Below are 15,417 nucleotides of genomic sequence, written 5' to 3'. Positions count from 1 at the left end.
GGAAGGATGGAAGGATGGAAGGAAGGATGGAAGGATGGAAGGATGGAAGGATGGAAGGAAGGAAGGAAGGATGGAAGGAAGGATGGAAGGAAGGAAGGAAGGATGGAAGGATGGATGGAAGGATGGAAGGATGGAAGGATGGAAGGATGGATGGAAGGATGGAAGGATGGAAGGAAGGATGGAAGGATGGAAGGAAGGATGGAAGGAAGGAAGGAAGGATGGAAGGAAGGAAGGAAGGATGGAAGGATGGATGGAAGGATGGAAGGATGGAAGGAAGGATGGAAGGATGGATGGATGGATGGATGGAAGGATGGAAGGATGGAAGGAAGGATGGAAGGATGGATGGAAGGATGGAAGGAAGGATGGAAGGATGGATGGATGGAAGGAAGGAAGGATGGAAGGATGGATGGAAGGAAGGAAGGAAGGATGGAAGGATGGAAGGATGGATGGAAGGATGGAAGGAAGGATGGAAGGATGGAAGGATGGAAGGAAGGATGGAAGGAAGGAAGGAAGGATGGAAGGATGGAAGGATGGAAGGAAGGAAGGAAGGAAGGATGGAAGGATGGAAGGATGGATGGAAGGATGGAAGGAAGGAAGGATGGAAGGATGGAAGGAAGGATGGAAGGAAGGAAGGAAGGATGGAAGGATGGAAGGATGGATGGAAGGAAGGAAGGAAGGATGGAAGGATGGAAGGATGGATGGAAGGATGGAAGGAAGGATGGAAGGATGGAAGGATGGAAGGAAGGAAGGAAGGATGGAAGGATGGAAGGATGGATGGAAGGAAGGAAGGAAGGATGGAAGGATGGAAGGATGGATGGAAGGATGGAAGGAAGGATGGAAGGATGGAAGGAAGGAAGGAAGGATGGAAGGATGGAAGGAAGGATGGAAGGAAGGATGGAAGGAAGGATGGAAGGATGGAAGGAAGGAAGGAAGGATGGAAGGAAGGATGGAAGGATGGAAGGAAGGAAGGAAGGAAGGAAGGATGGAAGGATGGAAGGAAGGATGGAAGGAAGGATGGAAGGATGGAAGGATGGAAGGATGGAAGGATGGAAGGAAGGATGGAAGGATGGAAGGATGGATGGAAGGAAGGAAGGATGGAAGGATGGAAGGAAGGATGGAAGGAAGGATGGAAGGATGGAAGGAAGGAAGGAAGGATGGAAGGATGGATGGAAGGATGGAAGGATGGAAGGATGGATGGAAGGAAGGATGGAAGGATGGATGGAAGGAAGGATGGAAGGATGGAAGGAAGGATGGAAGGATGGAAGGATGGATGGAAGGAAGGATGGAAGGATGGATGGAAGGAAGGATGGAAGGATGGAAGGAAGGAAGGAAGGATGGAAGGAAGGATGGAAGGATGGAAGGAAGGATGGAAGGAAGGATGGAAGGATGGAAGGAAGGAAGGAAGGATGGAAGGATGGATGGAAGGATGGAAGGATGGATGGAAGGAAGGATGGAAGGATGGATGGAAGGAAGGATGGAAGGATGGAAGGAAGGATGGAAGGATGGAAGGAAGGATGGATGGATGGATGGAAGGATGGATGGAAGGAAGGAAGGATGGATGGAAGGATGGATGGATGGATGGAAGGAAGGATGGAAGGATGGATGGAAGGAAGGAAGGATGGATGGAAGGATGGATGGATGGATGGATGGATGGAAGGAAGGAAGGATGGATGGATGGAAGGAAGGATGGAAGGATGGAAGGATGGATGGAAGGAAGGATGGAAGGATGGATGGATGGGAGTGGCTGAAAGGAAGGAGGAATGGATGGTGAACAGAGAGATGTGTGTGTGGATGGGTGAACCTGTAGATGACTGAGTGGGGGGACAATGAGATGTCTGGGTGGGCGGGTGGACACCTGGCTAGTTTGATGGATGAAGGAATTAGTTCTTCCTGCTCCCTTCCTAGAAGGAAACTATTGTGCTTTTAGGAAGAGGCGAGAGCCACGGTGTCCATGGCGTAGAGCTGCACAGATGCCGATCAGCAGTCTAACAGCCCTCCCCTTCCTGCTCCTGTGTGGATGGACAGGGCTGTGTCCAGCCAGCCACAGTGGGCTGGACAAAGGGCCCGGCTGTCCTTGGAGGAGCTGGGCAGCTCTTCTCTGTGCGCAGGCTCTGGCTGGTGCTGGCCTCTCCCCCGTGGATTCTGAGCAGGTGGGATCAGGTCTGGCCACTCTGGACCATGTGTCTTTCCCCAGGAGCTGAGGCCACTTACCGCAGGCAGATGCCAGTTCTACTCCAGCGGGGCAGGGTACCTGTACGACGTCTACCAGACAGAGGTGAGGCCTGGCTTCACCCAGTGAACGTGCTGCCGTGCCCTCCGTGGGCGTCTGAGTGTGTTGGTCCTAGCAGTTCTGCATGCCGTGGCTTGCCCTGATCCCCTGGTTTCTGGGTCCCTGGCTCTCCACATCTGATCATCCCTACTGGCTATGGGACCACAGCCGTGGGATCGTTTGCTCCTTTGACACGCGGCTGCCCTGCCCAGCTGTCACACACCAGTGCCCAGCAGCTTTCTGGACAGCAGCGGTGCTAACAGCCCCGTGCTCGTTCCGGACCCTGCAGAGGCGCTGCGGATGCTGCAAAGAGGCGTGTCTGGGCGAGGGCCTGCATGTCCTCATGGTCTCTGCTGCTGGCCAGGGTCTCTTCCGAAGGCCAACAGGGCCTCGCAGCCCTGTGAGAGGGGGCAGGGGACCTGTTTTCAGTGCGACTCAGGCTGTGTCCCCCTGCTCCTGGGCCATGGAGAGGCGGGGCCTTCCTTCAGTGTTCTCGGGGCCGTGGTTAACAGGGCCTCTCAGACCAGGCCCACAACCCCCAGCCGCCCTTCCTATGGCTGAGCCGGGACTCACTCACAGCAAATTCCTGAGGGGGGTCCTGCCGCCCCCACAGGCTGCTTCTGGAACCAGGGCGGTCAGGAACAGTGCTGAGGACTGGCTGGGCCCAGCAGCTGGGTCCTGGCCCATCAGGGTGGGGACGGGGCTGTGAGCACTCGGGGATGCAACTGCCCGGGTCTCTCTGTCCTCAGGTCACCTGTCACTCACTGAGTGGCAAGTGCCAGCTGAGGGTGAGGAGCAACACCTGCTACTGCTGTGACCTCTACACCTGTGACAGGTAATGCACACCTGCACACAGCGCCCGCCCCGGGCCACCCCCTCCCTCCTGGTGCCCCCCGCCCCAGCAGCACCTGCATCAACAGTGACACTGGGTCCATTTCACTGGGTCCAAGGGCACACAGCCAGTATGTGCTGGGGAAGCAATCAAACCTGGCCAGCCCCTGGCCATCACATGCCTGGGAGAGCCACCAGCCTGCCCCCAGCATTGACCTCCTCAGGGCAGGGGTTTGAGGACCCCTCCGCCTGTGACCCTGACCCCTTTCCCAGTGCGGGCACCGAGCCCTCGCTGGTGTCGCTGCTGGGACACAAGACGGAGGCGGCTGAGCCGGGCGGTCAGCCCCCTGCTGCCATCCGCAGAGGCCCCATTTGCTGCTCACCTGTGAGCCAGGTGGGGTGGGCGGCCCCGGGCCTGCCCCTCACTCTGCTGTCTCAGGTGCAGAGGCCTCTCCAGGCCCTCAGGACTCAGTGCTAACCCCGCCCAGACCAGGGGCTGATGCGGCCATTCCTTCCCACCCCACCGTGCGCAGCGCAGGGCACCCGCCCACCTACTATGAGTTTGTGGGCGTGCGTGGCTGCCAGGACGTGGTCCACCTGTACCGGCTGCTCTGGGCCTCTTCGGCGCTGAACATCTTGGGCCTGCTCCTGGGCATCGTCACGGCCGCCATCCTGGGCGCCTTCAAGGACATGGTGAGTGGCGCCTGCCCCCGCGGTGGGGGAACTGAGGCCTGTGTCAACTGAGAGCCGTGCCCACAGCTGAGCCCTGATGGACAGGGCCCTGTCTCCAGTTCAGAAATAGCCACTGTGAGGGAGCCCTGTATGCGAGCACTCTAATCTTGGGTGCTGTCCACCCTGCGTGCCTGGAGGCCCCGTAGACCCCTGCCTGCCTGTCCTCTCTCGCCCAGAACCCCTACTCCAGCCAGAGGCTCCCGTAGCTTTGCTGCTTCAGCCTGTGGGGTTCCTGGCTGTGGAGGCCGTGGTCTGCAGTGGACACTGGGAGGCTGGGTTTGTGCAGTGGACACCGGGAGACTGTGGTCTGTGCAGTGGACACTGGGAGGCTGGGTTTGTGTGGTGGACACTGAGACTGTGTTCTGTGTGGTGGACACTGGAAGGCCATGGTCTGTACAGTGGACACTGGGAGGCCATGGTCTGTGTGGTGGACACTGGAAGGCTGTGGTCTATGCAGTGGATTCTGGGAGGCTGTGTTCTGCAGTGGATTCTGGGAGGCTGTGGGTAGTGGATACTGGGAGACCGTGGTCTGTGCAGTGGACACTGCTGGGGACATGTGTCCTTGCCTGGGCTCCTGCCCCGTGTCCAGCCCCTTTCTTCTCCATGGTTTCCTATCAGGAAGGAGACGGTGAAGCCATGGAGGCCTTGGGCTCCCGTGGTGTGGCCAGGGTGCAGGCTGCTCCCTCTTCAGTGGGCTGGGTCTCAGTGGGGCAGCGGTCAGCCAACTGCCTGTCTGTCCTCTTGGCAGGTGCCTCTGTCCCAGCTGGCCTACGGCCCATCCTCCCCACCCCAGATGCTGTATAACCCTGCCCAGCAGCTCCTGGCCTACACCGGCTTCTGCTCGCCGCCCGCTCTCCCAAGCTGCTCATCCTACCCTCTGCCTCTCCAGGTAGGACCTGCGCTGCTGCCGGTTGGGAGGGGCTGGTGCTGGAGGAGGCTGTGGACCTAGGCCTCCCCGGCGGGTGCAGGTGAGCCTGGGAGGCCCAGCCCACCCTAGCTAGCGAGGAGCTGAGGGGAACCTGGGAGGGGTGGCTGAAGTGACCCACACTGACATCTTGGGGTCTTTGTGCCGTGGCCCTGGAGATCACCTTGCGTCCCGTGAGGTCTCCACGCCAGCCAGAGCAGGAGGCCAGGGCGCCTGGGTGTCCCTGAGCACAGACCGCTTTGCCGTGTGACGTTGCCGATGTCCAACGTGCAGAGTTCAACCCAGAGCAGCAGCAAGACCTTGCACACTGGGAGGAGGGCCCCGGGAGGCCACGGTCTGCACAGTGGACACTGGGAGGCTGTGGTCTGTGCAGTGGACACTGGGAGGCCATGGTCCATGCAGTGGACACTGGGAGGCTGTGCACCCTGGCACTAGGAGGCTGTGGTCTGTGCAGTGGACACGGTGAGGCAGTGGACACTGGGAGGCCGTGGTCTGTGCGGTGGACACTGGGAGGCCATGGTCTGTGTCCTGGCACTGGGAGGCTGTGGTCTATGCAGTGGACGCTGGGAGGCTGTGTTCTGTGCAGGGGATACTGGGAGGCTATAGTCTGTGTGGTGGACACTAGGAGGCCATGGTCTGTGTGGAGGACACTGGAGGGCTGTGGTCTGTGTAGTGGACACTAGGAGGTTGTGGGCTATGCAGTGGGCACTGGGAAGCTGTGGTCTGTGTGGTAGACACTGGGAGGCCGTGGTCTGTGCATTGGACACTGGGAGGCCGTGGTCTGTGCCCTGGACACTGGGAGGCTGTGGTCTGTGTGGTAGACACTTGGAGGCTGTGGTCTGTGCACTGGACACTGGGAGTTGATGGTCTGTGTGGTGGACACTGGGAGACCATGGTCTATGCAGTGGACACTGGGACGCCATGGTATGTGTGGTGGATACTGGGAGGCTATGGTCTGTGCAGTGGACACTGGGAGGCCATGGTCTGTGCAGTGGACACTGGGAGGCTGTGGTCTGTGTGGTAGACACTGGGAGGCTGTGGTCTGTGCACTGGACACTGGGAGTTCATGGTCTGTGTGGTGGACACTGGGAGACCATGGTCTATGCAGTGGACACTGGGAAGCCATGGTCTGTGTGGTGGATACTGGGAGGCTATGGTCTGTGCAGTGGACACTTGGAGGCTTTAGTCTGTGCAGTGGACACTGGGAGGCCATAGTCTGTGCAGTGGACACTGGGAGGCCATAGTCTGTGCAGTGGACACTGGGAGGCCGTGCTTTGTGTGGTGGACACTGGGAGGCTGTGTTCTCTGCAGTGGACACTAGAGGCCGTGGTCTTCGTGGTGGATGCTGGGAGCCATGGTCTGGTGGTGGGCACTGGGAAGCCGTGGTCTGCTCAAGAGTGGGCATGTGGCCTTTTTATGTCTACCCCTGGCTGTAGCTGCTTCGTCATGTGCCACTAGGATTCTGTGGGTAAAGTAGCTCCTCTCTGGACCAGGCACCTGGGACATTCATGGCCAGTTCCCCTCTGTGGGGGGTGCCCGACGGGGCACTCCTGGCCTGCACAAACCCAGGCACCCTGGGCTGGAGAGGCTCTGCCCACACCATGCCCGGTGCCAGGCTCTCCCCTGTCCTCTGGCGGTGGCAGCAGTGCTGTGCCATGTAGGGAGTGCTGGTCGGTGACCTGTGTAGCCCAGTGGCAGGCAGAGGGTGAAACACACAGGGCCACTTGCTCTGAAGGACGACGGGGCTGGTGGTTGGCAGGAGGTTAGCCTGGCTGAGAGAGGGGATGGTTCACGTGTGTAGCCCTACCCAGCCCCACTCTCAGCCAGAGGGAGCCCGGGTTGGAGACCTGACAGGGAGCAGCCAGGTGTGGGCAGGGTGCAGCCCCCTCGGCTCTGCAGGGCTGGGCAGTGCTATGGGCTGGGGGAGGCGAGACCCTGGCCCTGTCATTGTAGCCCCACCAGGAGGACAGGGCCCTGCTCTCGGGTCTTGGTTTCCTCTGCTCATCTTGAAGGTGAAGCCGGGCTCCCGCCTCTGAAGTTTGCAGGAGGAGCAGGTGCACCAGGTGTGCCCGCTGCCTGTGCTGTGGAGGCGGGGCCTCCTGGGGGCACTGGGGCTGTGGGCGACTCCTGACCCTGGGAGAGGCCTGGCTGGGGGGGGGCGAGTCCCCATTTCTGTGACCCGGGAAGGAGCATTCCCTGGAGTTAGGATGTGATCAGGGTGTCTACAGATGGTTACTGCAGCGGTCACTCCAGGGCAGGCACCTTGGGCCATCGCTCTCCCCTGGGGCTTCCTGTCACCACCTCGGGGTGCTGTCAGGGAAGGGCTCTGTCCCTGGGAGCCCCGCCCTTCTCATCCTTCATGGTGAAGGCACAGCCACGTGAGCACACAGTGTGCCACCTCGGCAGCCTTTGGGCACGGATACCGACTGGCACTGCGCAGTCCTCATAGCCAGTTCTTGTCCCACCAGTTACCCCTGGGGACAACTGTGGGGAGCACCATGGTTCTGCCAGCCCCTCCCTCCTGTCTGGTGCCTGTGACTGCTCAGGCAGGTCTGGCTAAAGGGCAGACTGTGGACAGGGCACAGCACCGCCTGGCCCCAGCTGAGGCTGGACTCTGACCACGAGCCCTGCTCTGGTGGTGCCAGGCGGGCCTGGGAGGGAAGTGGCTCTGTGTGGGTGTCCGGGGGTCTCCCTCCAAGAACATGGTCTTGGCTTGTGGGATTGGTGGACCAATGTGCACACACACACGTGCAAACAGCCACAGGTACACAAGCACATATACATGTACAATCACATGTAGATACAAACACACATGTGCACATATATATACAAACACATGAACACTTGAGCACACATAGCCACAGATACACTAACACAACACACATGTGCGATCACATGTAAATACAAACACATATGCACACATACACACATGCCCTTATACACGCAAACACCTGCACATGTGAGCCCACACAGCCAGGGATACACTAACACAACACACAGTCATAGTCACATGTCGATACACACAATGTACATATACACATAAAACACAATGCACACATGAGTGCCATGGCTACACAGAATACATATACAGTCACATGTGGATGCATGCATGTATGTACATGAACATAGCATCCACATGTGCACATACATGCATATTGGGAGATATACATATGCATGGTCACATGTATGTACACACATGCACCCCGTGTACAGAGAAAGGGAGTGAGATTTGTGTTACTGCATGGCTCATGTGGCTGTGCAGGCTGCAAGCCCGGGGCTCAGCGCAGGCCCTGGGCTGAGCCCCAGCCGAGCCCGGAGGCCTATTCCCCTCAGCAGTCTGACCTGTGAACAAGGCCCGCCCACGGGAGGCTTTGCATCTCCACGAGGTCTGACCACACCGCTGGTGGCACCATGGCCCGGCCACCCTGACCCAGGAGTGACCCTCCCACTGCCGGACACGTGAGCGCTCAGGAGGCTTCCCGTGCCCCCAAAGGCCAGTGGCTGCCAGGAGGGGCCCGGGTGTACTTGGAGCACCACCCCCAGGACACGGCTCCTTGCAGTGCCGGAGGCGGCGCTGTGCCCAGGGCCCCCCTCTGGGCTCTGGTGAGGCGGGCACTGTGTGGTGTGCGCGTGCCCCAGGTGAGGTGGCCTGTGGCGGCTGCACCTGCTGACTGAGGGTCTCTCTGTTTCCTTGCAGCCGAGCACCGGCCTCCCCATGTGCGAGGACACGCAGCCTCCCTCCCAGCTCAGCTGTGGCCCAGGCCGCCCTCCCCAGGCGGCACCCCGCTCTGCAGCTGCCTCCCTCCTCCCCGGGGAGAAGCCGCCCCCCTACGCTCCCTGACCCAGAGAGCCGCCAGACTGAGGTTGTCAAGGAGAGAGAAAAGCAGCCCCGGAAGGCCCCTTTCTGCAGCCACGCCCCTGTAGGATCTAGATGCCAGTAGGGGATGGACTGTCCTCAGAGGACCGCCATGTTTGGTCGTCCCCAGTGAGACCATTCCCCGCCGCCCTCTCACTGTGCAGAGGGCAGCTCCGTGGGCTGGGTGGGGTCAGCCGCCAGGGAAACGTGTGGCCGTGCAAACCCCCGCCCGCCAGCGCTGTGTCCTCCTGGGCTTCCGCTCGAGCGCCGGCCAGCTGTCCTCCTGGCCAGGGCTTCTCGGTCTCGGCTGTGTTGTCCTTCTTCACGGCTGCTCCCCTGCAGCGCCCCTGCCTGCCAACGAGGTGCCTCTGAGTACCCACCCAAGCCCCCTGAGCTCCCGGTTCCCCGTGACAAAGCAATGGCACACCCGAGACAGGTGAGCACAGCCCAGGAGGGAGCAGAGGCTGGGTTGGTGGCAGATCTGAGTTCTGCAGACCGGGTGACCTGGGTGGGCGTGCGTTTCTCGCAGATCTGCCCAGGGCCGTCTTGCTGGTGGGGACTGCAGAGCCAGGGCCAGTGCTGGTTGCCTCACCACGAGACAGGGCACAGCTTGCAAAGCCACTCTGCCATCCAGGACCCTCCCACCTCACAGGAGCCTAGTGCCTGCCCAGTGCCCAGGCCCCGCCTCTAGACCCTCCCTGCGTGGGGTAAGGTCAGTGAGGGTTCCCGTGGGGACACTCGGACCTCACAGGTGCGTTGGTTACTCTGAGCTGAAGTCTCTTGAGGAGCAGCCTCCAGAGGAAGAGGCGTCCCCAACTTCCCCATCTGCCCAAGGCACATCTCCCCAGAGCCCTGCACCCCTCCTGGCGCAGCATCAGCCGTGAGGCGAGGAGCCCAGGTGGAGGCACTGTCCCCCCCAGAGCCCTGCACCCCTCCTGGCAGTAGCATCAGCCGTGAGGAGCCCAGGTGGAGGCACTGTCCCCCCCAGAGCCCTGCACCCCTCCTGGCAGTAGCATCAGCCATGAGGAGCCCAGGTGGAGGTGCTGTCCCCCCCAGAGCCCTGCACCCCTCCTGGCAGTAGCATGAGCCGTGAGGAGCCCAGGTGGAGGCGCTGGCCCCCCCAGAGCCCTGCACCCCTCCTGGCAGTAGCATCAGCCGTGAGGAGCCCAGGTGGAGGCGCTGTCCCCCACAGAGCCCTGCACCCCTCCTGGCAGTAGCATGAGCCGTGAGGAGCCCAGGTGGAGGCGCTGTCCCCCACAGAGCCCTGCACCCCTCCTGGCAGTAGCATGAGCCGTGAGGAGGCCAGGTGGAGGCGCTGTCCCCCCCAGAGCCCTGCACCCCTCCTGGCAGTAGCATGAGCCGTGAGGAGCCCAGGTGGAGGCGCTGTCCCCCACAGAGCCCTGCACCCCTCCTGGCGCAGCATCAGCTATGAGGTGAGGAGCCCAGGTGGAGGCGCTGTCCCCTCCCATAGCCCTGGACCCCTCCTTGTGGCAGCATTAGCTGAGAGGAGAGGAGTCCAGTGGAGGCGCTGTCCCCTCCCAGGCCTCTGGACCCCAGCTGTGCTTCCCCCAGTCTGCCTCACCCCAGGAGCCTCCGCAGACCGTGGAGAGTGCCCGGAGCACGTGGTACTATGGGATGTGCCCTGGCGTGCTGTATGTGCCCACCTTCCTCCGTAATCTCTCTGTTTTGAGCCCATTTTCCTGAGCCAGATATGACTCCTGGCAGCAGAGGGGAGCCCAGGGCCTGGGGTCTGCAGATGTGGCTCCTGCTACTCTGCCACGGTCCCACCTTCAGACAAAGGATTCTCGGCATCCAGATGTCCCAGGTTCAATGCTCTGAGCACAGAGGATGAGGGAGGCCATCCACATGAGATGGACACAGGTGCCACAGCTCATGTCCGCAGGGGATGGCTACACACAGCTCACAGCTGCACGGGACAGCCATGGGTACCACAGCTTTCATCCGCATGTGATGACCACAGCTCGTGTGTGCACGGGACAGTCATGGGTGCCACGCACAGCTCACATCCACACAGGAGGACCACACGGGATGGCCACACACAGCTCACAGCCACACGGGACAGTCATGGGTGCCACGCACAGCTCACATCCACACAGGAGGACCACACGGGATGGCCACACACAGCTCACAGCCACACGGGACAGTCATGGGTGCCATGCACAGCTCACATCCACACAGGAGGACCACAGAGTTCACCTCCACACGGATGGCCACAGCTCACATGTACATGGGTTAGCCACACACAGCTCACAGCTACACAGGAGGACCACACAGAATCTACCTCCACACGGGATGGCCACACACAGCTCACAGCCACAGGGGACAGTTAGTCTCTGGTGGACAGCAGACACAGCACCGTGTACAGGAGTTCTGTCTTGCTAGGTTCCGCCTCCCAAGCTTGTTTTCCAGGAGAGTGTGTCCAGCACAGCCCGTCCTCCCCTGGCTGGGAACGCAGCCCGGCTGCCTCGTGGTGGGGACGTGGCCTTGGCGTCCTTATGTCCTTGCCGTGTCTGGGGAAGGTGAAGCCCAACGCCTTTGCTGGCGTGGGGTTCTGGGCATCACGGTCAGCGGCCAAAGGCTGAAGGGTTTGACTTGCTCTGCCCGGCTACGGGAACAGCAAAGCGAATCACCCCCATGGCCCCAGGGGCTGAGGCTGCCCTGTGCCCAGCTGCCTCCCACCTCCCCCAGTCTCCTTGCCAGGTTCCTTTCCTGGCCCTGCTTCAAGACTAACTTCTGATAAGCCAAGGCCAAGGCCAGGCCAGCAGCCAGAGGAAGGCTCAGCCACACGGCTCCAGCAGGGGGCGCCCAACGCAGCTTCTGTGGCTGCCTCCTCACATCTGATTTAAATATCACATAAACCACTCGTGTGTGAACAGAACCTGACTGACTGGCTGCGTTTCTCGGTCTAGAGCATGCGTGGGAGTGGAGAATGGGTTCTGACAGGTTCTGACTGGATCTGCCTGGTTCTGGATGATTGCCGAGAACTGAGCCATCTCTCTCAGTGGCTTGGGGAAGGGAGGGTGAACTGATGACTGCACACCCCCGCTGCGCCAGACCCAGGGCTCAGGCTGCAAGCCCGGGCCGCCCCGTGTGGGTGTGGGAGGTCGGCTGGGCCCTGCTCCCCTGCATGCGCTCATTCAGCCACGGGCGCAGGGGCAGGCCCATTGCTCCCAAGGCTCCCTGTGTGTGCTACGCCGGTGAAGGTTTGGAGCCACAGGTAGGCCCATGAGCAGTGAGAACTGTGGACTTCCGTGCACAGCCAATTGGCTCGCCAGTGTCTGTGCCCCTCCTGGTCTGTGTTGTGACCGACTCCAGGGTCAGTCCCTCTGCTGACACTCTATCCCGCACCCCACACAACCACGGCTTTGGGGGTGTTTCTCAGCAGTCTGTTCTGCATTTAACATGGGGGGAACCGCCTAAGATCCTGCGGGGGTCTGGCTGGCCTCATGAGAGGCATCGGGCCGGCCACCCCAAACGGCGCTGGGTACGGACGGAACTCTTCGCACAAAGGGAGGCTCCCAACACGGGCAGTGGGGTCGCTTCCCTCCCGAGGGAGTGAGCGTCCTGGTGCCCAGCCAAGGGCACTCATTTCTAGGGTTGAAAGACACTGCATTCTGTGTGGAATGAAGCGAAACCATAAGAACAAGGGGTTCTGGGGGTGCATAGCAAGAGCCTTGGGGAGGGGAGGGGAGCAGGCTTTGAGGATTCACGGAACATTACCACCTAGGAAGCGGAGACCTCATGGGCCAGGGTCCTCGAAGGCAGGGGCTGTGTGCAGCAGGGCTCTCTGTGTGGGCTTCCGCAGGCTTCACTCACCTCCCAAGACCTGGGACATGGGACGGTGGTTCCCATGAGCCCCCCGCGCCTCACTGCCCACGCTGGGGTAGGTCTCCATATCCTGCCTGGAGCCAAGAGCTGTTTAAAGCATTGAATGCCCAACTCTGTTCTGTCCACAAACATATCAGCCATGCTCCACCCACAAAGAGTGGAACCCTCCCCAGAACAGCCCAGGCGACAAAAGCTCCACTGCCCAAGTCAGGGCCAATGCCAGCTTCCTCCAATTCACAGTCAGCAAACCACACCCTCCCCCTCACAGTCAGCACACCCCACACCCTACCCACCCACAGTCAGCATACTCACACCCTCCCCACCCACAGTCAGCACACCCACACCCTCCCCACTCACAGTCAGCACACCCCACACCCTCCCCACCCACAGTCAGAACACCCACACCCTCCCCCTCACAGTCAGCACATCCACATCCTCCCCCTCACAGTCAGCACACCCCAACCCTCCTCACCTACAGTCAGCAACCTCACACCATCCCCACTCACAGTCAACACTGCCCACACCATCCCTACCCAGTCAGCATACCCCACACCCTCCCCTCACAGTCAGCACACCCACCACTCTCCCCACTCACAGTCAGAACACCACACACCCTTCCCACCCACAGTCAGCACACCCACACCCTCCCCCTCACAGTCAGCACACCCCACACCCTCCCCACCCACAGTCAGAACACCCACACCCTCCCCACTCACAGTCAGCACACCCCACACCATCCTCACTTACAGTTAGCAAACCACACCCTCCCCACCCACAGTCAGCACACCCACACCCTCCCCCTCATAGTCAGCATACCCCACACCCTCCTCACCCACAGTCAGAACACCACACACCCTCCCCACTCAGTCAGCACACCCCACACCATCCTCACTTACAGTTAGCAAACCACACCCTCCCCACCCACAGTCAGCACACCCACACCCTCCCCCTCACAGTCAGCACACCCAACACCCTCCCCACTCACAGTCAGAACACCACACACCCTCCCCACCCACAGTCAGCACACCCACACCCTCCACATGCAGTCAGCATACTCACACCCTCCACACCCACAGTCAGCACACCCCACACCCTCCTCACCCACAGTCAACACACCCACACCCTCCCCACCCACAGGCAGCACACCCACACCCTCCACATGCACAGTCAGCAAATCACACCCTCCCCACTCACAGTCAGCATACCCCACACCCTCCCCACCCGCAATCAGCTCACCCCACACCCTCCCCACTCACAGTCAGCACACCCACACCCTCCCTACTCACAGTCAGCACACCCCACACCCTCCCCACTCATAGTCAGCACACCCACACCCTCCCTACCCACAGTCAGCACACCCACACCCTCCCACTCACAGTCAGCACACCCCAACCCTCCTCACCTACAGTCAGCAAACTCACACCATCCCCACTCACAGTCAACACTGCCCACAGCATCCCTACCCAGTCAGCACACCCCACACCCTCCTCATGCACAGTCAGCACTGCCTACACCATCCCCGCCCAGTCAGCACACCCAAGTTGCCCTGTGTGCCTCCTTTGCCGTGCAGGCCCTGTCTGCACACGGGGACGGCCTGGGTGTTCAGCGACTGGCAGGCCTGTGTTGCATATTTGGCTCTGTGTTTGTTTTCACTTTTCTTGGCAGAGGTGGAGTAATGGCCAGCACCCATGGTATCCTTGGGAGCCACGCGGGAATCTGCGGTGTGCGAGCACTCCCCAGACATGAGAGCCCTCGGGAGGGAGTTACAGAGCCCCGTTTTGCACCCCGGGGTCTCCACGGCGGCCCAGTCCCACAGCTCATAAGTCCTCTGCTCTTGGCCACTTGACCTGGAGAGAATGGGGGTTGGCCAGGAAGAGGCTCCCAGGCAGCCAGGAGAGCATTCCAAGAGAACATTCCAGAACCACCTCCAAATGATGGAAAACCACCAAGCTCAGGCTCTGAGGGTCTGCACGTGGCAGGGCCGGGTTGAGCAATCGTCAGCGGAGGTCGGCCCCACCTTCCCTGGGTGACGCAGCTGTCCAGGGTCTCTGGGGCAGGCCGAGGGCTCCCCAGGCTGCTCGGCCTGTCCTGAGGAGATGGCCTCTTGTCTGCGCCCCAAGGCCGGCACTGACCTGGGTTCCCACGTCTCAGGCGCCCGTGTGCAGAGCCCCAGGACTGGCGAGGGTGCTGGGTCCCAGACGGGAAGCCCTGAGCAGCCACACCTGTGCCCCAGAGCAGTGGCGAGGGGGTGCCCAGGCCACGCACATGGGCTGTGGGGCATGGCCTGAGACGTCCAGGTGATTGGTTGGGGCATACCAGGGACCCACGCTGAGTGGCAGGACAGGCCCAAGCCAGCAGGTGGACAAAAAGCCCAGGTCCCTCCACTGCGCAGGGGTCCTGGCCCTGTGTCCTGGGCAGGTCCCTGTGCCACTGGGCCTCTGCCTCGGTCTATGAGACGGGCAGAGCCCAGGAGGGTGCCCAGCTCCCCTGAGTCTCACCAGGGGTACTCGCTCCCCCAGCCCAGCTCTCAGCTGCCTGTAGAGGACCACAGGGGCGCATTTGCCGAGGGTCTCCCCAGCCGTCCTGAAGGCCACAGCCTCTCTGGTCAGTGATGGCCACAGCCTGCATGCTTCTGTGCACGGATGACTCACGGCGGGCGGCTTCTCTGGCCAAGTGGGGACCTGGAGCCTCGCCCAGCAGTGCCTGACCCTGGGGGAGGGTCGGGCTCCTCTGGGCTCGGCTGCAGAGCAAGGGCTGGAAACAACGCAGCCCAGACATGCCCAGCCTGCCGCACTGGGCTCTCTCGGGAGCTCTGCCCGAGCCTGCAGCTGTGCGGCCCAGAGGGACCTGCACCACAGTCCGGCTCAAATCCCCTGGTGAGCTGGCTGCAGCCCGGGGTCTGCCATGCGTTAGGGAATCCACAGGAGAGGCTGCGGCACCGCCATCCCAACGGGC

The 15,417-nt window shown here is 61.1% G+C and overlaps 1 protein-coding gene across 4 annotated transcripts in view; it reads left to right on the top strand.

The window, feature by feature from the left end:
* Positions 1–11,512, top strand: part of TMEM255B (transmembrane protein 255B) — a 39,911-nt gene extending 28,399 nt beyond the window's left edge. For all 4 annotated transcript variants that reach the window (XM_070048532.1, XM_070048529.1, XM_070048530.1 and 1 more), the window contains 6 exons: positions 2,195–2,275; positions 3,019–3,104; positions 3,634–3,793; positions 4,581–4,721; positions 8,455–10,065; positions 10,139–11,512. In XM_070048532.1, the coding sequence (XP_069904633.1) occupies positions 2,195–2,275; positions 3,019–3,104; positions 3,634–3,793; positions 4,581–4,721; positions 8,455–8,598 (612 nt within the window). In that variant the 3' untranslated portion in view covers positions 8,599–10,065; positions 10,139–11,512. The remainder of the gene's footprint in view (positions 1–2,194; positions 2,276–3,018; positions 3,105–3,633; positions 3,794–4,580; positions 4,722–8,454; positions 10,066–10,138) is intronic.
* The last annotated feature ends 3,905 nt before the right edge of the window (positions 11,513–15,417 follow it).

This window comes from Oryctolagus cuniculus, chromosome 9 (assembly GCF_964237555.1).
Source record: "Oryctolagus cuniculus chromosome 9, mOryCun1.1, whole genome shotgun sequence".
NCBI classification, from domain to species: Eukaryota; Metazoa; Chordata; class Mammalia; order Lagomorpha; family Leporidae; genus Oryctolagus; species Oryctolagus cuniculus.
The sequence above is the reverse complement of the archived record's forward strand: the minus strand, read 5'-3'. Positions and strand labels throughout refer to the sequence as shown.